This window comes from Cnephaeus nilssonii (genome assembly GCF_951640355.1).
Source record: "Cnephaeus nilssonii genome assembly, chromosome: 3".
In the NCBI taxonomy this organism is placed as follows: Eukaryota; Metazoa; Chordata; class Mammalia; order Chiroptera; family Vespertilionidae; genus Cnephaeus; species Cnephaeus nilssonii.
In genome coordinates, this window is record NC_137074.1 from 102,681,006 (window position 1) to 102,707,698 (window position 26,693).

Below are 26,693 nucleotides of genomic sequence, written 5' to 3' on the forward strand. Positions count from 1 at the left end.
TTAATAAACACTGTCTTTATAATTATTCAAAGTGTGTGTATACATTTTTTGGGACACCCTATGTTTCTAACTAGTAAGCATCCTATAGCCACAACTAACAAGAATAGCATACAAACAAAATCTCTAGAGAAACTAAGATCCTGATCCCATTTTGATCTACTAACTCATGTACTCTGTACTCTGACTTTATGTTATTTCATTTAACCTGAACAAGTGAAATTCAGGTTCTAACTTCAAATACAATTTAAACTTTTTGAGGTTTTCAGAAAGAGATATTCTCTCCCTTTAAATGATTTAAAGGGATAACAGTCTCATCCTGAGAAATTTTGCCAGTAATTGACAAAGCTTGGACACTGTCAGAACTTGAGAGAGTTAGGACACAGAAAGCTATTTGTGATTTTAGTCCAAAGCTGTAGTCAATGCATTATCCCCATGTATATTGGAGAACTTCTACTTCAGGGTTCAACAGCAACTCTATATTATGTTTGGTGGGGCACTATATTAATTGTCACCAGGTATTCATTAGTTTCTAGGACTTTTTCCTTGCCAGTGAAGCCCTCTGACCCACCAGCTCAACTCCTGGGCCCTCTGGCATGATTCCTTGATACACTCCGAACCCCTTCTCACTGCCTCTTGTGAAACAAGCCCATCTCCCCTACTGGACTGAAGATGCTTGAAAGCACACCCTGAATCTTTGCCTTTACATAGTATGTATCTGTACATGGTCTAGATTCAAGAATGTTTATTAAATAAATAATTTATATGGATAATTTTGTATCCTACTTCCCAGATACAATAAGATAACCATCTCAATTTCTCATTTGTACTTTTGCTATTAGATTACTGCCACTAGTCAATTCTGGGGAAATAAGATGTTAGAGATTTTACTTAGGGGGTCTTTATGGCCAATTCATCTAGTTTTTAAAGAAATAATTCATTATCAAATTAAGCCAACTTTCTAAGCACTCAGAACTCTACATATTCTGTCTCCTCAAGAAAGGCGTGGAGATCCAATTTGGAAGGAGGTGAGAGAGCATAAGGAGGTAACTGAGTAGAACAGACGTCATCAGTGCCACTAGCTTTCAGACTGTAGTAAAATGTGCATTAGTGATGGTGCTAAGAGACAGGAGAGCCTGGCTGGTCTAAGTTCACCTTCTGCTCTGTCACAGAGCTCTTCTCCACCACAGTGCCTCAGGGATGTCCCTTGAGCTCTCCTGCCCACCCCCACCCTGGCAAGAGGCCTCCTTAGACTCCTGGCTCCCAGGTGCCAGATGCTGTTAGAAAACAGCTCTCTTGTACTGAGGTCAATTTGGCCTTCCTCAAAATTTACACCCCCAATCTTCATTTTGCCATGGGGAAAATCTAAGCACTGGTCTTCTCCTGGCTTTCAGGTAAACCCTGTTCCCCTGTATTTCTTCTTGTCCAGATTAAACCTTCCACTTCATCTTTCTTCCAGCACATCATTTTCCAGATCCCTTTACCATCCTGGTCCCATCATTAGACCCATTATGGTATATTAGTAGGTCTTGAATTAAACCCAGTACTTTATATTAGTATAGCATTCAGTCACGGTCTTATCACTCCTAGGATCACCTGGGATTTTTCCACCATTTGCATGCTATTGGCTAGCATAAACTACTACTCCCCTCAGTTTGCAAATGTCAGGTCAAATTTCAGAGTTGAATTATAATGTTTCTGTTTGTGATTATTAATTTCCTTTCTGCCCAGGGTTTACATCAATGTCTTTGGAGGTCAATATTCAGATCAAGCTGGCAATAGAGTAAGAGCTTGGAATTGGTCAAATTCTGTCACTTCCTCGCCCGTTGTTTCTTTTAAACCCGTCTTTCTGGCTTTGAACCATTATGTTGGAATTCGCATCTTAGAACAAGACAAAATTTCAATCACTTTCCTAGCAATGGGTCAGCAGGCAAGAATCAGTGTCGGAACCAAAGTGGAGGTAGGTACATTTTTAAAAATAGTTAAATAGTAAGAGTAAAATAACTTTTGTTAGTGTTATTATTGATAAACTAGAGGCCCGGTACATGAATTCGTGCATGGGTGGAGTCCGGCCAGCCTGCCCCAATTGAAGGGGAGGGGCTTCAGGCAGTTGGTGGGCCAGCCCCACCCCCCGGTTGAACTCCTGGTCAAGGGGACAATTTGCATATTAGCCTTTTATTATATAGGAGGATTATACTTGTGTATAATCTACTGTTCACTAAGAATTTTGGAATTCAATGAAAAAACAAGTAGTGAAAGTTTCAAATGGAGTTGGGGCAGTCTTATTCATTGTTTCTTCATCCTCAGAAATTGCTTCTAATTCAGACTTGGATCCAAGCATCATTTACTGAGTGTTTCCTCTGTGAGTGCATAGTGCTGGTTTGGGGTTTGGTTTTAGGATTGCATTTGCTTCTCTCTGTGCTCTAGTAGAAAGCCCTGAGCTAAGTCAGGAGACCTGGATTCTAACACTGTTCAAGACCAATCATCAGCCCCTCATCCTTGGAGATACTTCCATACTGCCTAGCCCTTGGCTGAGTGAGGCTCAGTCATGTTCTTCTCTGGCTGTGCTCACCTCTGTCTCTGTGCTTGCTGAACCGCGCTCCTTTAATTGCCCTCATGGCTGCCCTTCCTATGGGATGAGACATCCTGAATTACAGAGTCTCTGTTTTACTGATTCCTCTACCCCACCCAGGGCATGGCCCAGAGGCACTCTCAGAAACTGGCAATACAGTTCAATGGTTAAGAACATGGACTTCAGGTTACATTTGATGTAGTTTCAAACCTCAACTCTGCCATTTAGCTAAGTGGGTAAATTTGAACTTCAATTCCCTCGTGTTAGTACACACAGACCCAGGGGAAAGCCCCAAGTCTGGAAATCTGCCTTCTTGAGTGATGGGCAGGAAGGAGCTGAAGAAAGAGGCAGGCCACTCCAGTCTGGCAATTAAAGAGTTTATTAAAGGAAACTTACATCTTGGGCAGATGAAGTGGGTATCCTCCACACTGCTTGACAGGCACCAAAGAATTAACAGAACAAGGCAGGAGGGATGGGGCACTGGCCCTGGACCCATCCCAGGTAAAGGAAAATGCCTTACATGTGTGCCCAGGTGAGGACAAGGGTCATGCCAGAACATGCACACCATGGAGCTTAAGGCAGAGATTCTGTTTAGGTCAGAAGGAAAGTGTCTATTACAGTCACTCCCTGAGGGTTTAGGGGAAGCAATTTCTGTCTGGCCCACGTCTAGCTCATGGGTCTGTCCTCCACACCTCATCTATAAAATGGGGATAATAATTCCTACCATATCAATTGTGGTGAAGATTCAATAAGAATGTAAAGTACTATGCGTGGTGCTTGGCATCAGTCAGTGACAACTCAAGATAGATGTAGAATTTAACAGTTATACTTCAATAAAGCTGAAATAGCCGAAACCGGTTTGGCTCAGTGGATAGAGCGTCGGCCTGCGGACTGAAAGGTCCCAGGTTCGATTCCGGTCAAGGGCATGTACCTTGGTTGCGGGCACATCCCCAGTAGGGAGTGTGCAGGAGGCAGCTGATGGATGTTTCTCTCTCATCGATGTTTCTAACTCTCTATCCCTCTCTCTTCCTCTCTGTGAAAAATCAATAAAATAAAAAAATAATAAAAATAAAGCTGAAATATATACACAGGTGTAGAAATAGATACAGATCTGTGTGTCTATATACTTATGCAGCATATATACTGTGTGGCTTTGAACAAGTCCCTTTAACTCTGACCTTTGTTTCATCAATTATTAAAGGAAGAGACTGCTCCAACTTCTAAGGTGTCTTTAACCTCTAAAGTTTATACTTTTAATTAAGTGGAAGTATGACCTCAATATTCATCCCAGGCAGGAATATCTCATAAACACAAACAGAAGGGGGACTTCAGATTCAGACAACAGAAAGAAAGCATCTACAATTGCTATCAATTATCCTAGCTGCATTTAACCAGTCTGGCTACTGCAAGTGGCTATTCAGGGTCCAGACATAGAAATTTACAATATAGCCTTGTACATTTGGTACAATCATCCTACCTAATAAAAGACAAATATGCAAATTGACAGCGCCTTTGCTATGCCCAAGCCACGCCCACCAGCCAATCAGGATGAGTATGCAAATTACCCCAACCAAGATGGCGGCTAATTTGCATATCAAGACAATGTAGAAAGAAGCCAAGAGCTTCAGAAGGGAGCAAAGCTGTGGAGAAGCAAGCAAGTCCGGGGGGGGGGGGGGGCGGAGGAGAAGGGAGGAGCAGAGGCAGGGCTGGGGGAGAAGGAAGGAGAGCAGGCGGGGCAGGGTAGAGTGCAGCAGGAAACCCTATTGCAGGATTTTTCCTGCAACGGGAATGCTAGTATATAATAAAACGCTACTATGCAAATCGACAGAATGGTGGAATGACTGGTAGCTATGAACTGACCACCAGGGGCAGACACTCAACATAGGAGCTGCCCCCTGGTGGTCAGGGAGCGTCGCTCAGCCAGAAGCCGGCTCAAGGCTGGCAAGTGCAGTGGTGGTGGCAGGAGCCTTCGCAGCAGCACTAAGGAGCAGCGAGCTGAGGGGTAATGAGCAGCAAGCAGGCAGGCAGTAAGGAGCGAGGGGTCCCAGACTGTGAGAGGGCACAGGCCGGGCTGAGGGACACCTGCCTCCCGTGCATGAATTTTGTGCACTGGGCCTCTAGTATATTTATTTTTAAAAATGTGCAAAATGTGCTCACTCTCCTCTCCCTGTTTAGAAATAAATTTTAATCAGAAAAACAGTCACTTTGATGCAAAAGAAAAAATTTGGTGTTAAAGTTTTTACTTTTCTCATTGTCCTCATGATCAGCCTGTCTTTGGATTTTTAAAAAATACAAATGGAACATGTGAATACATTCTCATATTTGAAGATTCAAATAATATAGCAATATACAAAGTTTAAAAATGAGATTTTCTTTTTATCCTTTCTGCTATTCTAATCCCTTTCCCAAAGGTAACCATAACCCAAAATTTGGTGTGTATTTCTCTTTTCTATGCATTTACAAATTACTTACATACATCTCTGATATATGTACTAGGAGCCCAGCACATGAAGTTGCGTGGCCCTGCCCACCCACCCACCACCCTGCCTTGACACCCGAACCTCTCCACGGAGAGCTCCAGCGTGCCTGCCCAGCCCCCGACCCCTCTGGCCTTCTCTGGCCACTTTGAGCCTTACCCTCAGTCCCTCTAGTTGCCTTGGGCTGGTCCCGCCTTCTCTGGCACCTCCGCACTTCTGCCCCGTCTCCAGAGCAACACAGCAGCTCCGCCCCATCATGGCGCCAGAGGAGAGTGTGGAAGCCTTCTGCCTGCTGCACTGTGCTCCTTCCCCCGGCAGGTGGGCGGCAGGGCACTCTGAGTGCCAGTGGAGGGTGAGGAAGGACTGGTGAGGGGGATGCTACGGGCTCTCAACCCTGCCCTCCCCGGCATGGGATGGTCCCGCCTCCTCCGGGCACCTCCCCACTTCCACCCCATCTCCGGAACAACACCCCGCTGCAAATGCACAGGCAGCCTCCTGTGATGGGTTGTTACACATTACGGCATCCCGACCATTGGCATATTAGCTCTTTATTATTATGATTATTTATTGTCTAAAGTTTTACATATGTCTCCTTTTTCCCTGATTGACCCCCCGCTATCCAGCCATTCCCACCCCAGGCAAGCCCCCATGGCCCCAGTGTCTGTGTCCATTGGTTATGCTAATATGCATGCATACAAGTCCTTTGGTTGCTCTCTAACCGCCCCTCCCTACCTCCTCTGCCATTTGTCTCTGGATCTATTTTTGTTCATCATATTATGTTGATCATTATATCCCACATAAAAGTGAGATCATGTGATATTTATCTTTCTCTGACTGGCTTATTTTACTTAGCATAATGCTCTCCAGTTCCATCCATGCTGTTGCAAATGGTAAGAACTCTTTCTTTTTTACCGCAGCATAGTATTCCATTGTGTAGATGTACCACAGTTTTTTAATCCACTCATCTGCTGATTGGCACTGAGGTTGTTTCCAAATCTTAGCTATTGTAAATTGTGCTGCTATGAACGTAGGGGTGCATATATCCTCTCTGATTGGTGTTTCTGAGTCAAATGGGAGTTCCATTGTTAACTTTTGGAGGAAACTCCATACTGTCTTCCACAGTGGCTGCACCAGTCTGCATTCCCACCAGCAGTGCATGAGGATTCCTTTTTCTCCACATCCTCACCAGCACTTGTCGTTTGTTGATGATAGCCATTCTGACAGGTGTGAGATGGTATCTCATTGTTATTTTGACTTGCATCTCTCAGATGATTAGTGATTTTGAGCATGTTTTCATATGTCTCTCAGCCTTCTGTATGACCTCTTTCAAAAAGTGTCTAATTAGGTCCTTTGCCCTTTTTTTTTATTGGATCGTTTCTCTTCCTTTTGTTAAGTTGTATGAGTTCTCTGTAAATTTTAGAGATTAAACCCTTATCTGAAATAGCATTGGCAAATATGTTCTCCCATACAGTGGGCTTTCTTGTTGTTGTGTTGATGGTTTCTTTTGCTGTGCAGAAGCTTTTTATTTTGATGTAGTCCCATTTGTTTATTTTCTCCTTAGTCTCCATTGCCCTAGGAGCTGTGTCGGTAAAGATATTGCTACGACATATGTCTGCTATTTTGCTGCCCATGGAGTCTTGTAGGATTGTTATGATTTCCCGTCTTACATTTAAGTCCTTTAGCCATTTTGAGTGTGTTTTTGTGTATGGTGTAAGTTGGTAATCTAGTTTCATTTTTTTGCATGTATCTGACTAAATTTCCTAGCACCATTTATTGAAAAGAATGTCTTGACTCCATTGTATGCTCTTGTCTTTTTTGTCAAATATTAATTGAGCATAATGGCTTGGGTCGATTTCTGGGTTCTGTGTTCAGTTCCATTGGTCTATATGTCTGTTCTTGTGCCAGTACCAGGCAGTTTTGAGAACCATGGCTTTGTAATATAGCTTGATATCTGGTATTGTGATCCCTCCAACTTTGTTCTTCTTTCTCAGGATTGCTGTAGCTATTCGGGGTCTTTTTTTATTCCAGATGAATTTTTGGAGAGTTTGTTCTAGCTCTTTGAAATATGCCATTGGTATTTTAATGGGGATTGCATTGAATCTATAGATTGTTTTGGGTAGTATGGACATTTTAATGATGTTGATTCTACCAATCCATGAACATGGTATATTATTCTGTTTGTTTATGTCTTCATCTATCTCTTTTTTCAATGTCCTGTAGTTTTCCGAGTACAGCTCTTTTACCTCCTTAGTTAAGTTTATTCCTAGGTATCTTAATTTTTTTTGTTGCAAAGGTAAATGGGATTGTTTTTTTCGTTTCACTTTCTGTGAGTTCATTATTGGTGTATAAAAAGGCCATAGATTTCTGGGTGTAAATTTTGTATCCTGCTACATTGCCAAATTCATTTATTAGATCTAGTAGTTTTTTGATGGAGTCTTTGGGGTTTTCTATGTATAGTATCCTGTCATCTGCAAATAAGGAGAGTTTTACTTCTTCTTTTCCAATGTGGGTGCCTTTTATTTTTTCTTCTTGTCTGATCACTATGGCTAGCACTTCCAGTACTATATCGAACAGGAGCGGTGAAAGTGGGCATCCCTGTCTTGTTCCCATTTAGGGGAAATGAGTTTCTTTTCTGCCCATTGAATATGATATTGGCTGTAAGTTTGTCATATAAGGCTTTTATTATGTTGAGGTATGATCCCTCTATTCCCACTTTGCTGAGAGTTTTTATCAAGAAAGGGTGTTGGATTTTGTCAAACGTTTTGTCTGTATTGATTGATATGATTATGTAATTTTTGTCTCTCAATTTGTTTTCTGTGATGTATCACATTTATTGATTTGCTGATATTATACCATCCTTGCATCCCCAGAATAAATTCCACTTGGTCATGGTGTATGATCTTTCTAATTTAATGCTGAATCTGATTTGCTAGAATTTTGTCGGGGATTTTAGCATCTATGTTCACCAAGGATATTGGCCTGTAGTTCTCTTTTTTTGTGTGTCATGTCTTCATCTGGTTTTGGGATTAGGGTAATGCTGGTTTCATTGAAAGAGCTTGGAAGTGTGCCTTCCTCTTGAATTTTTTGGAATAGTCTGAGGAGAATAAGTTTTAGTTCTTCTCTGACTGCTTGGTAAAACTCCCCTGTAAAGCCATCCAGACCAGGGCTTTTGTTTGCTGGAAGATTTTTGGTCACTGCTTCAATTTCTTTGGTAGTTACTGGCCTATTCAGGGTTTTTTATTCTTCCTGATTGAGTTCTGGCAGCTTGTATTTTTCTAAGAATATGTCCATTTCATCTAGGTTGTCCATTTTGTTGGAGTAGAGTTGTTCATAGTATTTTTTCATAATCTTTTGTATTTCTGTGGGATCAGTTGTTACTTCACCTCTTTCATTTCTGATTTTGTTTATTTGGGTTCTCTCTCTTTGCTTCTTGGTGAGCCTGGGTAGAGGTTCATCGATCTTGTTTATCCTTTCAAAGAACCAGCTCTTGGTTTTGTTGATCTTTTGTATTGTTTTTTGGTCTCTATGTCATTTATTTCTGCTCTGATCTTTATTATTTCCTTCCTTCTGCTTACACTGGGCTTTTCTTGTTGCTCTCTTTCTAACTCTTTAAGTTGTAGGGTTAGATAATTTATTACCATTTTTCCTTGTTTTTTGAGGTAGGCCTGTAGAGCTATGAATTTCCCTCTCAAGATGGCTTTTATTGTGTCCCATAGATTTTGAATTGTTGTGTTTTCATTGTCATGTGTTGCCATGATGCTTTTTATTTCTTCTTTGATCTCTCTGGTAACCCAATCATTGTTTAATAGCATGCTATTTAGCCTGCAGGTGTTTGATTTTTTTCCATTGATTTTATTGTAGTTGATTTCTAATTTTATGCCATTGTGATCTGAGAAGATGCTTGATATGATTTCTATCTTCTTAAATTTGAAGAGACTTTGCCTGTGTCCCAATATGTGGTCTACCTTTGAAAATGTCTCATGTGCACTTGAGAAGAATGTATATTCTGTGGTTTTGGGGTGGAATGTTCTGAAGATGTCAATTAATTCCATCTGATCTAGTGAGTCATTTAGGATTGCTGTTTCTTTGCTGATTTTTTGTTTAGAGGATTTATCCAATGGTGATAGTGGGGTATTAAAGTCCCCTACTATGATTATATTGCTGTCAATCTCTCCCTTGATATCCTCCAGAAGTTGTTTTGTTTTGTTTTTTTTAATGTATTTGGGTGCTCCTGTAATGGGTGCATATATGTTTACTAGAGTTATATCTTGTTGAATTGTTCCCTTTAGTATTATGAAGTGGCCTTCCTTATCACTTATTACAGCCTTCACTTTGAGATCTAATTTGTCAGATATAAGTATTGCTACTCCATCTTTTTTTCTTTTTTCATTTCCATTCACCTAAAAAACCTTTTTCCATTTCTTCACCATCAGTCTGTGTGAGTCCTTTGTTCTGAGGTGGGTTTCCTGTAGACAGCAGATATATGGGTCATGCTTTCTTACCCATTCAGCTACCCTATGTCTATTGATTGGAGTATTTAATCCATTTACATTTAAAGTTATTATTGATAGGTACTTGTTTGTTGCCATTTTTATTCTTTATGCCTGTGTTCCTTCTTCCCTTCCCGTTTCTTCTTTTTACAGCTGACCCTTTAGCATTTCTTGCATTGCTGGTTTGGTGGTAATAAACTCTCTTTGTCCTTTTTTGTCTTGAAGCTCCTGATTTCACCCACAACTTTGATTGATAGCCTTGCTGGGTACAGTATTCTTGGATTAAGACCCTTGCTTTGCATGACTTCATATATTTCATTTCATTCCTTTATGTCCTGATGTGTTTTTGTTAAGAAATCAGTCAATAGTCTGATGGGAGATCCCTTGTAGGTAACTTAGTGTCTTCCTGGCAGCCTTTAAGATTCTTGCTTTGTTGTTGGTGTTTGTCAATTTAATTATAATGTGCATTGGTGTCAGCTTTTTTGAGTTCATCTTGTTTGGGGCTCTGTGAGCTTCTTGGACTTATGTGAGTTTTTTCTTTCCAATATCAGGGAAGTTTTCTGTCACTATTTCTTCAAACAGGTATTCTAATCATTGCTCAGTTTCCTCTCCTTCTGGTACCCCTATTATTCAGATGTTGTTTCATTTTGTGTTTTCCCAAAGTTCCCTTAGGCTCTCCTCCTGTCTTTTAAGTTTTTTTTTCCAGTTGCTGCTCTGCTTGGGTATTTTTTTCTACCTTGTCTTCTAGCTCACTGATGCGGTCCTCCACTTCTTTTTGTCTACTGTTGATGCTTTCTATTGCGTTCTTTATTGCAGTGATGTCATTCTTCATTTCTTCTGGGTTCTTCATTTCCTCTTGGTTCTTACACATATTGTTGGATTTGTTTTCCATCCTTTTCAGCATCCTTTTGACCATTGCTCTGAATTCTTTCTCTGACATATTGCTTGCTTCCATTTTGTTTACTTCCTTTTTCAGTGATTCCTCTTTTCTTTTGTATGGGGGCTGTTTCTTTGTCTCCCTGTGTTCACTCCTCTCAGGGTGTCTGGTTATGTAGCTCTCTCTTCTGCATTGACTCTCTCTAGGCAATCTCTGACCTTTCTGTCCACGGATTGCCTCACCAGCTGTGTTTAATTCACCAATTCTGGCTGGTTGTTATCCGATTCAGCTGTTCTTTCTATCTTCTCTGTGAGAAGGCACAGGACCCATCTGCATATTTGGCCACCACCTTGTCTCCCCCTGGACAAACTTTTTAGGTGCCTGTGGTCGGGAGGCTGGATTCTCAGTGTTGTGGGTTCACAGCTGAGGCAGTTGGTCCCTGGGTGTTGTGGTTGTAGGGTCCTGGGAGGTATCCGAGGTCTCCCCAGTTGAAGATAAGACTGGGCTTCCGATCTCAGCCACTCTCTCCTTTAAGATGGTGCAGTCTCTGTGGCAGAGCTGGCTGCTCTGGGAGAGATTTCAGCAGTAGTAGAGGCTGCCCTGCCAGGGGAGCCTGGTTCACCAGTCCCCAACTGTCCTGTGGAATATAACTGTCCCTCACTCAAAATACAGACACTCCCTGCACATCTACGTACTCTCCTTGCACTCACACACTATCTTGCAGCCTGCCATCCCATCGGCTGCCATCTTGGATTGATACATACATACATCTTTTTAAAATAAAAATTGGATTAAACTATACAGATTATATTGTTAGGGCTTCAATTTATTTTTGTTTTCCAATTAACAAGTACTAAAGGTTTTCCCATGTCTGAATTTCCCAGCATACTTGTCCATTTTATTTTTAAATGTTACTTATAATATTTCCTATGTACTCTAGTTAATTTATGCTAAATCTAATGACCTCTTAGCAATTCACACACACACACACTGTTGCTCACTTTGTCCTCCATTGCTTCCAGGTCACTACTCTCCCTTGATTTTGCTTCCTTCTCATATTCTTTGTTGGCTTTCTTCACTTCTTTTTTCCCCAAATATTGAGGGCTTCCAGGGCTTACCTTGGGCTTCTCTTGATGTCTTTGAGTCTGCTGTCCTTAAATATCTCTACATGCTGATAGCCTTTTTGTTTTGTCTCTAGGGGGATCTCCCATGAACTTAACATTTGCAAATCTCTGATTCCAAACCTGCACCTCTATTCGGTGCCTACGAGAACATTAAATACTTTACTTAGCAAAATTCGACTTGAAAGCTCACTCCACCCTCCATCTTCTCCATTTCCAAAAAAAGGCAATACATTCACTCAGACAAAAGACTTGGAACTAGTTACCCTCCTTTATGTTTCATAGCCCCACTTCTATTATCTTCAAGTCCTATAAACCCTATGTCCAGACTCTAAGACTTCTCACATCCTCCAATCTATCTCTCTTGTCTGCCTCTCATATCTAATCTATCTCTTGCTTCGATGATTATAGTAGCCTCCTAATGAATCTCCCTGCTTCAGGTCTTCCTAAAGTCTATTCCAACATAATAATTGTAGTGATACTTGGAAAACATAAGTCTGGTCAAAACTATCCAGTGGCTTCTAATCCTATTCAGAGTAAGCCAAGGTCCTATAAAATACTGTACCTGACCTGGACTTCTTATTTCAATATGCCCTCTTATCACTCACCTACTCCTTTTTGCTGTTCCTAGACAATCCCAGGCATGTGCCTGCCACAGAGCTTTTGCACTTACTATTCCTTCAGCCTAAAATGTTGCTCCCACATTTAGCACATAGCTGCTGCCTCACTTCCTTCAGGTTTCTGACCCATCCCATCTAATCAACAGCACCACATCCCCACCTCCACCCTGTCACTCTGAATGCCTCTTTGGCCCTGTGCCACAAGTTCTAATATCTAGTGCTCTACTTTGGCCTGAAGAGTCCTAGGTTCGATCCCAGTCAAGGGCACATGCCCAGGTTGTGGGCTCCATCCCCAGTAGGGAGCGTGCAGGAGGCAGCCAATCAATGATTCTCTCTCATCATTAATGGTTCCATCAATGATGTTACCAGGGATTGAGCCCGAAACCTAGGCATGTGCCCTGACCTGGATTTGAACCAGCAAACTTTTTGTGCATGGGACAATGCCCAACCAGCTGAGCCACACAGAGCATATTTTTCCCACTATTTCTACCAGATTTTTCTTTGTATATTTTGAAACTCTATGGTTATGAAATTAAAGATGTTGACACTCTTCCTGGTGAGTTGTGCCCCTTACCCCTGTGCCAGCTTCCACCTCACTTATTTGCTCTTCAGCTATGCCTATTATTTGACTCAGTGTATCAGTGAGGGATGTTGGAGGGGTTTTTTGACAAATATTTTAATATCAAGGTGTATTATTTGCAATTTCTCTTTTAGTGGTCTTTGGCTTAAACACTATTCCATCTGATGTTAAATTTCTACACCTGCTTTCTTTAGTTAGCATCTGCTTGGTGCATTGTTTCCATCCTTGGACTTTCAACCTTTTAACCTAGTTTTGAGGTGGATGTGTCTCTTATAAAAAGCATCAAGATGGATTTTGTTGCTTTCCTCAACCTAACAGAACCAATCTTTTAATACATTTTATTTTAATGGTTACTGTTAACTATCTTTTTTATATAAATAGAATTAACTTCGAGGTTCTCTAGCTATTTCTTTTCCTTGACAACAATACTCTCAAGGCCTTCAGAAAATATAGATAGCCAATATTTTCTTATATATAATCTCCCTCTGGCTCCTAATTCTGTGTCCTTGAATACAAGCATCTCTAACAGGTAAACCTGGCGCCTCTCTGTCATGGCCTCAAATTTCCTCAGGTGTTTGGTGATTGTTGGTTTGCGTTCATTTTTGTTTGAGAATCCCTGCTTTCCTCCATGTTCTGCTCACTGAAGTTTGCTTCTGATAACTGTGGAGAAGTGGCATGTGCCGCTGAGGCTTCGAAGGCTAGTCCCATGCCAGGCTCTCAGCCCCAAGTGGGGCTCAACACAGAGGAGAGGACGAGGGCTACCTCCCAACTGACGTCCTCACACTTACCTCAGGGCCCCTCCCGCTTCTCATTTCTGTTCACTTGGAGCTCAGAAAGGGTGTGTTTTGGGTTAGTGGTTTCAGTTGGTCATTTATCACTCTAGATATGGTCCCATCTGCTTTTTTATGTTTAGGAATTCCTCAAGGTTATTTCTGATGATGAAAGTTTTTCCTATTTTCTAGAACCATTATTGATTTGTTCTCTAAAAAAGTTTTGTCATTTTATGAGACTTGGAATTGAAGGGAAGTTAAAAATGCTGATCAATTCTTGTTACTCACCATCTCATACACCTTCCTCCTTCCCTCCCTTCCTCTCCTCCTTCCTTTCATTTCGTGGGGGGAGGGGTGAAAATGCAGAACAATACTGTGATGTTAAATTTCTACACCTGCTTTCTTTAGTTAGCATCTGCTTGGTGTCTTTTGCAAGTAAGTGGTCACTCAGCTTGCAGAGGGTAGTGGTTTAGCTTCTGGTTAGCCTGCCCACTGAACCCCCACCCCTGGGAGCTGCAGCCTGGAAGCTCCTCATGCAAGGCTGTGGAGCAGACCCATTCGCCTTCCCTGCAGCTGCACAGAGACACCAGCCTGAATCACCAAAGGCTGTGAGGAAGTGGGGAGAGCAGAGGCCAAGGAAGGTTACTGTGGAATGGCCTCCTGGAGGGAGGGCACCTTTAGGAGAAGGAAAGGAGTTGTAATCATCCCAGTCCTTCTTCAAAACCCCGCTGGGTGCTCCCTCCTCTGAGGAGGGCTGCCCTCAGTGTCCTCCAAGCCTCCAGGCCAGCGCTCACAATGCTCTCCCCAACTTGGTGTTTCCCAGGGAAGGTACAGGGTTCAGCATCTTTGTGCTCCCCTCAATTTATGCTGGTCAAATTATTTGAATAAATTGTAAGCATTTGAAAGTGTCCAAATTCTGTTTGCTCTGGCCTGCTTGAGTCTCTCAAGTCTCCGCAGCATTGCAGCCCATTCCTCGTCCAGGTCAGAGTAACACCCTGGAGTAATATTAAATTAACTGAGCTAATATATATATTGGATTCCCTTGAGTCAACAGATAATTAGACTCAAGGGAATCCAACCCCAAATTAGTGCCGCCACCAGCCTCCCCACCTCCTTGGGCCCACAGGCACCTTCCCATTCTGGGTCCTCAGCTTCCCTTCTCTCTCCCTTTGCTGAACAGCTGACAAAACCCGAGGAGATTCCAGTTCTCCAATACGTGAACGGCGATGACCTTCTTCTGCTGGCCATTTTAATAAGGATTCGACGCCTGTTTCATAAACTTGAAGGATGTGTGAATTTTCCCTCTGGCCAGGTTTGGGAAAAATTAAAGCAACCTTCCTACCTTTCTTCACTTTCTGTAAAATTAATGGCCCTTTGTCACAATTCCAGTGTAAGGAAAGACACCAAAACAACAATAGCGGCTCTAATAAATAAAAAAATTTAACTAAGTATGATGGTGCTTTCATTTGTTTCATTGACTTTTTTTTAAGGAGGGGTGCAGGAGATTTCAAGAAGAGTATATAACATGACTAGGAAAGACCAAGAAATTGGCTTTATTATAAATTTAGAACACATCCTGAGTCATCACTGGTTTATATTCTTGGTATGGGAAAACAGTCTCACTTTCGGGACATCGGAGGATGAGCAAATCAGTAAAAGTGTCCGTGTCAACTAGAGTTCTATCGGGGGAAACAGAAAACAGGGAGGGGTCAGACGTTTCCAAAACCATCCTGAAGGCTGGGGAAGTGAAGGTCAAGAAAAACCCCACTGGCTTCCAGGAAATCTGGAAGCGAGAGGGTCTCAGGAAGCTAACAGCAAGGACGTGAGGGTGGCGGGAGCGCTCCTGGAAGAGCTGCCCCTCCATTAGGGAGTGTGACCAACAATAAATTAACCGGCCACCGACCTGATCCTCCGCCCTCCGGCCAGGGGTGAATGGGGGCCTGCTTCTCTCTCATCTGGCAGACCTCAGGCAGGTGCCTCTTGCTGGGGAATCATAACTGGAACTGCTGGCAAAGGGTTTTAGAACATTGCGCATTTCCCCTCCAAGGGAAGGGTGGGGTGCTGCTGAGTCTGCAAGGACAGCCCAGCACAGTGTCTTCTGCTCAATGACGAAGTTGCTTCAGAGAACAACAAAGAGTTGAGAGCGGGATGTCCTTGGAGCACCTGCACCCTGCCTTTCTGAACTTCCCGGGCTTCTCAGTTCCCTGTTCTTTTCTTGTAAATGTTGTAACAGTTTTATTAGAGTGGAATGGCCTAAAGCTATTATTCAACCTTATTTATTTATTTTTTTATTGTAGTTGACATACAATATTATATTAGTTTCAGGTGTACAACATAGTGATTCAACATTAACTTACCTTACAACGTGATCACCACAATAAGCCTAGCAACCATTTGTCACCATAGATAGTGATTATTATTAACTTTATTCCCTATGCTTTACAGTATATCCCCATGACTTACATTATAACTGGAAGTTTGTAATTCTTAATCCCCTGCTCCTTTTTTGCCCAACACCCTGTTCTCTGGGAGAGGGAGAAATGTAGTTTGAGGGGCCATTCCTTATAGTGAATTCCAAATTTGGTGCTAAATGCACAAGAGGGATTAAGCCTATCAACCACTCACCACTTAGTGTGAAGTACTAAACCCTATTGTTTTCCTACAAAGAGCCACCTGAGGAAGTGCACGTTGGGAAAGGAAGGTAAAGGAGTAAGTATAAGAATGGGGTATTTCTGGGAAGGCTGAGTGCTGTGCAGTAGGAAGTAGGAACCAACAAGGAAGGAGCTGAACCGCTGGGAGATGGGGCCTAATTCTTGGCATTAAGCCATTTGCCATCTTTTATGTTGTTGTTGCCTTTAGTTAGCTTGCTTTATAAGAACTCTGTTAACAGTGAAGGTTTGATTTTATTATTTTTTCATTTCTAAACTTGCTAATCTCCCCTGCTGTCTTTGTGAAAAAAGAGGTTACCAGACTCATGTCTGGATCAAGACTAAATCTCTCTTTTCTATTTTTGACTTTTGCCTCTTCCTTTTCAGTGATGAGGGAAATTTTAGTTTCAAGTAAGATAGAAATATTAAATTAATTGAGCTAATATATATAAGCATATCTCTGAAAAATAGCACATAAAGTACAAGTAACAGTCACAGCAAAACCTCAACTGAATCTGTTCTTGTACATTAGTAAAAGCTATTTTATGGGTGTAAAGCCCATAGTAGATACTGAATAACGCCTTGATTAATTGGACATAGGCAAAATAATGAGATGACATTTTTTTTTTACAGTAGTAGTTTCAGATGTCCAGCATAGTGGTTAGACAATTATATACTTTACAAAGTAATCCCTTGATATTTCAAGTACCCATCTGACACCATACACAGTTATTACAATACTAGAGGCCCAGTGCACGAAATTCGTGCATGGGGGGGGGTGTCCCTCAGCCCAGCTTGCACCCTCTCCAATCTGGGACCCCTTGAGGGATGTCTGACGGGCCTAAACGGGCAGTCGGACGTCCCTCTCACAATCCAGGACTGCTGGCTCCCAACTGCTTGCCTGCCTTCCTGATTGCCCCTAACCGCTTCTGCCTGCCAGCCTGATTACCCCCTAACCACTCCCCTGCCAGCCTGATTGATGCCTAACTGCTCCTCTGCCAGCCTGTTTGCCCCTAACTGCCCTCCCTTGCAGGCCTGGTCACCCCTAACTGTCCTCCCCTGCAGGCCTGGTCCCCCACAACTGCTCTCCCCTGCAGGCCTGGGTCCACCCCAACTGCCCTCCCCTGCTGGCCTGATCGCCCAAAACTGCCCTCCCTTGCAGGCCTGGTCCCTCCCAACTGCCCTCCCCTGCTGGCCATCTTGTGGTGGCCATCTTATGTCCACATGGGGGCAGCCATCTTTGACCACATGGGGGCAGCCATCTTGTGTGTTGGAGTGATGGTCAATTTGCATATTACTCTTTTCTTGGATACGATAGAGGCCTGATGCATGGGTGGGGGCCGGCTGGTTTGCCCTTAAGGGTGTCCCAGATCAGGGTGGGGTTCCCTTGGGGCATGGGGTGGCCTGGGCGAGAGGTCTGTGGTGGTTTGCAGGCCGGCCACACCCCCGGCGACCCAAGCGGAGGCCCTGGTATCTGGGATTTATTTATCTTCTACAATTGAAACTTTGTAGCCTTAAGCGGAGGCCAAGGCAGGCCAGGGCAGGTAGAAAGCTTGGCTTACTCCATTGCCACGGAAACCCAAGCCTCCTGCTCTCTCAGTGGCCGCAGCCATCTTGGTTGGGTTAATTTGCATACTCGCTCCTGATTGGCTGGTGGATGTGGCTTGTGGGTGTGTGGAGGTACAGTTAATTTGCATATTACTCTTTTATTAGATAGGATTATTGACTATATTCTCTATACTATACTTTACATCCCTATAACTATTTTGTGACTACCAACCTGTAGATCTTAATCCCTTCACCTTTTTCAACATCCCTCCTTCCCCTCTGTCAATCATCAGTCTGATCAATGAGTCTGTTTCTATTTTGTAATATATATGTATATACACTGAGTGGCCAGATTATTATGATCTCTGCATGCATAATAATCTGGCCACTCAGTGTGTGTGTGTGTGTGTGTGTGTGTGTGTGTGTGTGTGTGTGTGTTTTAAAGGCCCAGTGCATGAATTCGTGCATGGGTGGGGGTTTGGCCAGCCTGGTCAGGGGAGGGAACATGGGCGGTTGGCCGGCCTGCCTGCTGGTCAAACTCCTGGTCGAGGGGACAATTTGCATATTAGCCTTTTATTATATAGGATATACACTGAGTGGCCATATTATTATGCATTCAGAGATCATAATAATCTGGCCACTCAGTGTATATCACCTCTTATTTATCCACTGGTCTATTGATGGATACTTGGGTTGCTTCCATAGCTTGGCTATCTATATATATAAAACCCTAATATGCAAATAGACTAAATGGCGGAACAACTGAACAACCAGTCGCTATGACATGCGCTGACCACCAAGGGGTGGGTGCAGAACATGGCGGGCATTGGCCATGGTGGGATGGTGGAGCAGGTGAGCAAGGGTGCCAGACCAAGGTGGGGCACCGGTCACTGTCATCGGGGCAAACCTCTAATAGTTACTGAAAAGTCTTTGCTCCCACGCACTGCAGTCCCACCTGGTGCTGGCACCTGCTGCCAGCGCTGGCCACGCTCGCACCCGCTGCCAGAGCTGGAGCTGCTTCTCACAGATGCTGCCAGTGCCCAGCACCGGCCCCAGTCACTCAGTGCCATTATCAGGTGTGAGTGGCGGCTGCTGGGCCCAATCGCCCCTCCAAGTTTCTCCACCTCCCCTTGCTCCTGAGGGGCGATCGGGGTCGGCGGCTGCCTCTTGCACATGCTGCTGGCACCAGCCCCGCTCGCATCCGTGGCCGGCTCCAAAGCTGCCACTTGCACCTGCTGCCAGCACCTGGCATTGGCACCGATCGCCCCTGAGGACTTCTCTACCTCCCCCTGCTCCTGAGAGAGGATCGGGGCAGCAGCCACCGCTCACATGCACTGCTGGCGCTGGCCCCAATCCCTCCGCACCATCAGCGGGTGCGAGCGGGGCAGGCATCATCAGCATGTGGGAGCAGTGGCAGCGATGGCAGGAGTGGGGCTGCCAGCAGACAGGGGACCGAAAGCCGGGGCAGGAGGGGCTGGGCGGGGTCACGGAGATGGGCCGAGACCCGCCTCTGTGCTCACGGCAGCCTTGCAGCCCACATTTCCTTTCAAGGTGCACAAATTCATGCACTGGGCCCCTAGTCTATATATAGAAGCCTAAGCAGCCATTACCACCAAACAACTGGAATGACTGGAATGACCCATCAACCAGTCACTACGAAGCGCACTGACCACCAGGGGGCAGACACTCAATGCAGGAGCTGCCCCCTGGTGGTCAGTGTGCTCCCGCAGCAGGAGTGCACTCGTCCAGGCAGCCCACCAGCCCAGCAGCAGCCACTCACTCCCTCAGTAGTCCTGCAGGTCCAATCTCCAGAGAACGGGCCAGGCACTGAAGGACCAGTGCTGCCAGCACAATTCCAGCAGCACCACCAGCCTCGGGCATTTACACGCTCCTCAGGAAGAAACAATATAAAAGTGGCCGCCAGGTGGCTCCCGACAACCAGCATGAATGTCAACGGATGGATCTGGATCCCGGGCCGGCAAGGGCGTCCCACCACCAGCCTGGAAGGCCGATTGCATCCTGGCCCCCCACCCCCCTTGGGACCCCACCCGTGCATGAATTCGTGCACCAGGCCTCTAGTCATAAATAATGCTGCAATGAATATAGGGGTGCGTATATTCTTTTAATTTAGTGTTCTTGGTTTCCTCAGATATATACCTAGAAGTGGAATCACTGGGTCATAGGCAGTTCCATTTTTAATTTCTTGAGGAACCTATATATTGTTCTCCACAGAAGCTGCACCAGTCTACAGTCTCACCAGCAGTGTACTAGGGTTCCCTTTTCTCCACATCCTCACCAACACTTGTTGTTTATTGGTTTATTGATGATAGCCATTCTGACAGGTGTGAGGTGATATTTCATTATGATTTTAATTTGCATATCTCTTTTCATAATGGCCTCTTAGGAGAAGAGTCTATTAAGGTCCTCTGCTCATTTCTTAATTAGATTGCTTGTTTATTTTGGTGTTGAGTTGTATGAGTTCTTTGCCTCGGATGTCAGCTGCCCAGCCGAGGCTTGTGCTGCTGGCAGTGGCAGCAGCACAGGTGTGATGGGGGCATCGCCTTCCCCTGATCACTAGTTGCCTCCCACCCCTGAGGGCTCCTGGACTGTGAGAGGGGGCAGGCTGGGCTGAGGGACCCCCCCTCAAGTGCATGAATTTTCATGTACCGGGCCTCTAGTATGTAATACTTTCAACAATAAAGATTTAATTTTTTAGAAAATGAAAATGAAAAAAATAATAAATTAAATTAAAATTTAGCACATGCAAGTCATTAGACATGCCCTCATGGTGTTTATCTTCCAGTGAGAGAAAAAAGGAAGTAAATAATTTCAGATTGTAATAAATCCTAATAAAATGGTAATATGCAAATTAACCATCACTCTGCTACATAAGCCACGCCCACCAGCCAAGCCACGCCCACCAGTCAATCAGGGCGAGTATGCAAATTAACCCCAATCCAAGATGGCTACAGCCACAGAGAGCAAGGTTTCCCAGGTAACAGAGCAAGCCAAGCTTTCCATAGCCGTTGCAGGCCTAAGCCTCCACTCAAGCTACAAAGTTTCAATTATAGAAGGTAAACAAATTCAAACAAATGGCAACAGAATGGAGCTTGAGAGAGCAGGCCAGGGTTGCTGGCGGCAACAGGGGAAGCAAAGCTTTCCGCACACCCTGGCCGGGCTCACCCGCTTAAGGCTACAAAGTTTCAATTGTAGAAGGTGAATTAACTGCCACAGAAATGGCTGCCGCCCCAGAAATGGCTGCCACCCCAGGCTACAAAGTTTCAATTGTAGAAGGAAAATAAATTCCAGATACCAGGGCCTCCGCTTGGGTTGCCAGGGGGCGTGGCTGGCCTGCAAACCACCACAGGCCCCTCGCTCAGGCCGCCCCACACCCCAAGGGAACCCCCATCCTTATCTGTGACACCCTTCAGGGCAAACCAGCTGGCCCCCACCCATGCACCAGGCCTCTATCCTATCTAATAAAAGAGTAATATACAGATTGATCATCACTGCAACACACAATATAGCTGCCCCCATGTGGTCAAAGATCCTGCCCCCATGTGGACACAAGATGGCCACCACAAGATGGCCAGCAGGAGAGGGCAGTTGGGAGGGACCCGGCCTGCAAGGGAGGGCAGTTGGAAGTGATCAACCCTGCAGGAGAGGGCAGTTAGGGGTGACCAGGCTGGCAGAGGAGGGAAGTTGGGGGCAAACAGGCTGGCAGGGGAGCAGTTAAGCATCAACCAGGCTGGCAGCGGAGTGGTTAGGGGGTGATCAGGCTGGCAGGCAGAAGCGGTTAGGGGCAATCAGGAAGGCAGGCAGGCAAGCAGTTGGGAGCCAGCAGTCCTGGATTGTGAGAGGGATGTCCGACTGCCCGTTTAGGCCCGATCCCACTGGGATCGGGCCTAAACGGGCAGTCGGACATCCCTCCAGGAGTCCCAGATTGGAGAGGGTACAGGCTGGGCTGAGGGACAACCCCCCGCCGTGCACGAATTTCATGCACCGGGCTTCTAGTGCAATGATAAAACCAAAGAGAGTAATGTGGATGAATGGTGCCATGGGGTAAGTTGGGAAACTATGTTATGTGGTCAGAGAAGACCTCCTGGAGGGGCCAATATGTAAAGGTTGAGAAGAAACCAGTCATACAATGAGTTGGGAAAGAGTGGAAATAACTTTGCAAGCATGTTCCAGTAATAGTAAGAAGGCCACTGTGAATGAGGGGGAGTGTGGTACCAGGTGAGGCTGGCCACATAGGAGAAAGCCAGATAATCAAAATGCCAAGGGCAAAAGACAAAGAGAGAATCTTACAAGCAGCAAGAGAAAAACAGTTAGTTACCTACAAGGGAGCACCCATACGACTGTCAGCTGATTTCTCAACAGAAACTATGCAGGCCAGACGGGAATAGCAAGAAATATTCAAAGTGATGAATAGCAAGAACCTACAAACAAGACTACTCTACCCAGCAAAGTTATCATTCAGAATTGAAGGGCAGATAAAGAGCTTCACAGATAAGAAAAAGCTAAAGGAGTTCATCACCACCAAACCAGTATTAAATGAAATGCTGAAAGGTATTCTTTAAAAAGAGGAAAAAGAAGAAAAAAGTAAAGATAAAAATTATGAACAACAAATACATATCTATCAACAAGTGATCCTAAAAATCAAGTGAATTAAAAATCTGAGGAACAGAATAAACTGGTGAACATAATAGAATCAGAGGCATAGAATGGGAGTGGATTGATAATGCTCAGGGGGAAAGGGGTGTCTGTGTGGGGGGTACGTGAAGAGACTGGACAAAAATCATACACCTATGGATAAGGACAACGGGGGGGGGGGGGAGGTAAAGGCAAAGGGGGGGTGGGAACCGGGTGGTGGGGAGATATGGGGGGGAAAAAGGAGAAACAATTGTAATAATCTGAACAATAAAGATTTATTTAAAAATTTTAAAAAAATAATAAAGTTTAAAAAAAAAAAGAATGGGATTAGTGCCCTTATGAGAAGAGGCCCACTCTTTCCTCCACGTGAGGATACAAGGAGAGCTTAGCAGTCTGCAACCTAGAAAAGGGTTCTCACCAGAACCCGGCCATGCTGGCACCTTACCCTCAGACTTCCAGCCTCCAGAACTTCGAGAAATAAATTTCTGTTGTTTATAAGCTGCCAGCCTGTGGAACTTTGTTAGAAGAGTCTGATTGACTAAGACATGGTTTATACATACAGCGGAGTTCCATATAGCAATGGAAAGACATGAGCTGAATCAATATGAACAACCCTCAAAAATATTTTCACTTTAAATAAGAACATCAAAAGGGCAGAGAAACACGTTCAGTATTTTTCTATTTATATGAAGTTTTAAAACATGCAAAACAATCCCTTGTATCAGTTAGTTAGACATGCCTATGCAGGAACTATATAAAGCAAGCATGGGAATGCCGTCAAACTCCTGACAGGTGCTTCGAACTGTAGGTGCATGTGATGGAGAGAGGTTTACAAGGGGTGGGCACTGAGGAAGGTAATTATTTTTTTGTATATTTTTAATACCTGCAATTGTTCTTTTTTCCTTTTTTTAAAGACTAGTGAGAAGCAGGCAAGCAGACAGAGAAAGGCCATTTGAAGCAGTGACTAGTATTGGGGAGAAGCCACAATTCTGAGTCAGCAGAGGCTTCAACTGAGCCTTGAAAGCAGAACAGGGAATCTGCCACAAAGAGGGAACTTACAAATTTCTTTTCTCCTTATCAAAGGTTTTCTCCTTATTCAAACGTTCCTTTAACACAAACATTATTCTTGTTTTTTAACTCCATACTTACATAATTCTCCAGAAATCAAGACCAGATCAGAGTTTAACAATGAACAACGTAGGCATTTCCTACCCACATTCTTGCAATGCTGGATGATCTGGAATGCACATAGGTAACATCTCCCTATCTAAGAAGGTGTGATCCACTCTCCTGTGTCCACACTACCTGACTTCCTTCCCCAATGCCAAAGCCAGATGGGAAGGCCACACACTTGCCCACACTTCAAGTTGTGACAATCCATTCACTGCAGCATTCACAGGTGGGAAAACACTGTAATTCCTCAAAATCAAATGATTCTTTTTTTAAAAAAATGTTTTGGACCTGGCCAGCGTGGCTCAGTGGTTGAGATTTGACCTATAAACCAGGAGGTCACGGTTCAATTCCTGGTCAGGGTACATGTCCAGGTTGTAGGCTCATCCGCAGTGTGGGGCACACAGGAGGCAGCCGATCAATGGTTCTCTCTCATCATTGGTGTTTCCATCTCTCTCTCCCTCTCCCTTCCTCTCTGAAATCAATAAAAAGATATACATTTTTTAAAAATGTTTTTGCCCAACCAGTGTGGCTCAGTGGTTCAATTTCTGATCAGGGCACATATCTGGATTTCAGGCTCAACCCCCAGTAGGGGGCATGAAGGAGTCAGCTGATCAATGATTTTCATCATTGATGTTTCTTTCCCTGTCCCTCTCCCTCTCTCTCTCTCCCCCCCCCCCCCCCGTCCCCTCCTCTCTGAAATCAATAAAAATATATTTACCCTACTAGGAATCGAGCCTGCAACCCAGGCATGTGCCCTGACCAGAATCGAACCGTAACCTCCCGGCTCATAGGTCGATGCTCAACCACTGAGCCACATCAGCCAGGCCCAAATGATTCTTTAAGAATTCTTGTGACCAAAAGGTGATATGACAGATTTTCATGAATTCTATAACAAAATAAGATCTAGGAGACAGGATAAAATAACTCTTCATATTGATATACTGCTTACAGTTGAAGTCTTACATAATCCTGCAAATTCCCAGCAACACTAAAACAGAAAGATAGGAGTTCTTAGGTCTCACGGCTAACCAGGGAGTGAATCTGGAAAGTGAGCCTGGATCTTCAGACTCCACCTCCAATGTTCTTCCCTCCTTCCTCACCTGTGCACTCTTTGCCCAGGGCCTGCACGCTAAAGCGGAAACTGTCAGACAATCCTGGGGCAAGGCCCAGCTCTACCAACTAGCTTGTGCCCTTGGAACAGTTACTTAACCACCATGAGGCTCAGTTCTCTCTCTGTAAACTAAAAAGGAAAAAATCAACTGCTCATGGTCATAGTGACCATTAGAGAGAACATATGTCCTCTGCCCTGCCTGTTGTAAGCTATGCCCAGTGATGGGAACCAGGTGATTATTAGAGCCTGGAACAGCTTGTGCAGAGGTCCCAGCCTCTCATTTGTACAGTCCTGACCAAACCAGGGAATGCAACCACCTTTCTTCTGAAGACAGAAATGGATTACAGAATTCGGTTAATTTGATTAAATAATCAACAGGAACTGAAACCTAGTGTCTAAATGGAGTGATTTAATTATTGCTACAAAGTAGGCTATATTAATAAGTATTAAAAATAGTGAAGGTGATTTTGTACCATACCAACATTTTTTTTCTCCTTTACCAACAAAGAATCCGTTTAAAAAGTGCTATACGAAGCACATCCACACGTTTTTGCAGCCTTTATTGTTTATCAATCCTAAAGCAGATAAAGTTGTATATATGGATCAAATTATGCTTCATTAAATTATAAAGATAAGATTTAAAATAAATTACATTCTAAGCCTAGCTGGGTGGCTCAGTTGGTTGAAGCAACTCATACTCCAAAGTTCCATGCCAGGCCATGGTGTGTATGGGAGGCAAACGATCCATGTTTCTCTCTCACATCAATGTTTCTCTCTCTCTCTCTCTCTCTCTCTCTCTCTCTCTCTCTCTCAAATCAATAATGATAACTTTAAAAACATACACTGAGGTGAGGATTAAAAATAAAAATAATAAATTACATTCTAATGAATAGCCCTTGGCCCTTCAGAAGGAAACAAAGCAATCCTTCTAGACCAGTGATCTTCAAACTTTTCCTTTCTCATGCCCTTAAAAATTAACATGTTAAGCGCCCAGCCTGTTTTGTCTTGGGGATGGAAAGTATACTGTCAGTAAGCGCTTAACCTGTTAAAAAAGATTTTGTCATGTTCTAAAGGATAATTTTATTGGAACCAATTAATATTTTTTCACTCAAAATTGTGAAGATGAAGCAACGTAAAATAGGAGGAAAGGGAAGCTGGTCTTCAAGAATTTGTGTCTCCAGGTTTTTACTGGTATAAAATCCATGTCAAGCCTGCAGCTAGTCAAAGAATGATGAAAATAAGAAGAAAATCTTTATTTCAAACAGGTTCAGTGGTACGTGTGCTAAAGCAGCAGCTGGCTGAAGCAAACAGTTTCATTTCAAACAGCTTATCTATATACTGTATATATAAAAGCCCAGCGACCATTATGGCAGAATGACTGGACAACCAGAATGACCGGTCACTATGACACGCACTGACCACCACGGGGCAGACGCTTAACACAGGAGCTGCCCCCTGGTGGTCAGTGCACTCCCACAGCGGGAGCGCCACTCAGCCAGAAGCCAGGCTCACGGCTGGTGAGTGCAGCGGTGGTGGCAGGATCCTCTCCCGCCTCCGTGGCAGCGCTAAGGAGCAGTGAGCCAAGTGATAAGGAGTGAGCAGGCGGGCGGCAAGGAGCAAGGGGTCCCAGATTGTGAGAGGGATGTCCGACTGATAGTTCGACATCTCCCAAGGGATCCTGGATTGCGAGAGGGCGTAGGCCAGGCTGAAGGCTGCCCTTCCTCCCCCGTGCACAGATTTCGTGCATCAGGCCTCTAGTCCTATATAATAAAAGCCTAACAGGTCTCCTCGGGCAGTCATTCAACCGGGAGACAGCAAGTTCAACTGCTCACTATGACGTGCACTGACCACCAGGGGGCAGTGCGGAACATGGTGGGCGCTGGCAATACACTGTGACCTCTTGCTGGCTACCTGGGGGCAGGGGTGATGGGGATGGAGTGTGGTGAGAATGTGGGGTGTCCACCGAGCTCACTCTCACTTCCCCCTGCTATTCCCCCCCGGGACGCCAGGGCTCGCGCGGGCGAAGTTCTTGTGCTCAGATGCCAGGAACCCACAA

General features: G+C 44.3%; 1 protein-coding gene across 1 annotated transcript in view; it reads left to right on the forward strand.

Moving 5' to 3' along the window:
* The window catches only part of ERICH6 (glutamate rich 6), a gene marked incomplete at both ends in the record, with an annotated part of 80,192 nt that extends 65,244 nt beyond the window's left edge, over window positions 1-14,948 (forward strand). Inside the window, 2 exons of the mRNA XM_079766345.1 lie at window positions 1,729-1,957; window positions 14,685-14,948. Of these exons, the coding sequence (XP_079622471.1) occupies window positions 1,729-1,957; window positions 14,685-14,948 (493 nt within the window). The remainder of the gene's footprint in view (window positions 1-1,728; window positions 1,958-14,684) is intronic.
* Window positions 14,949-26,693: the final 11,745 nt, after the last annotated feature.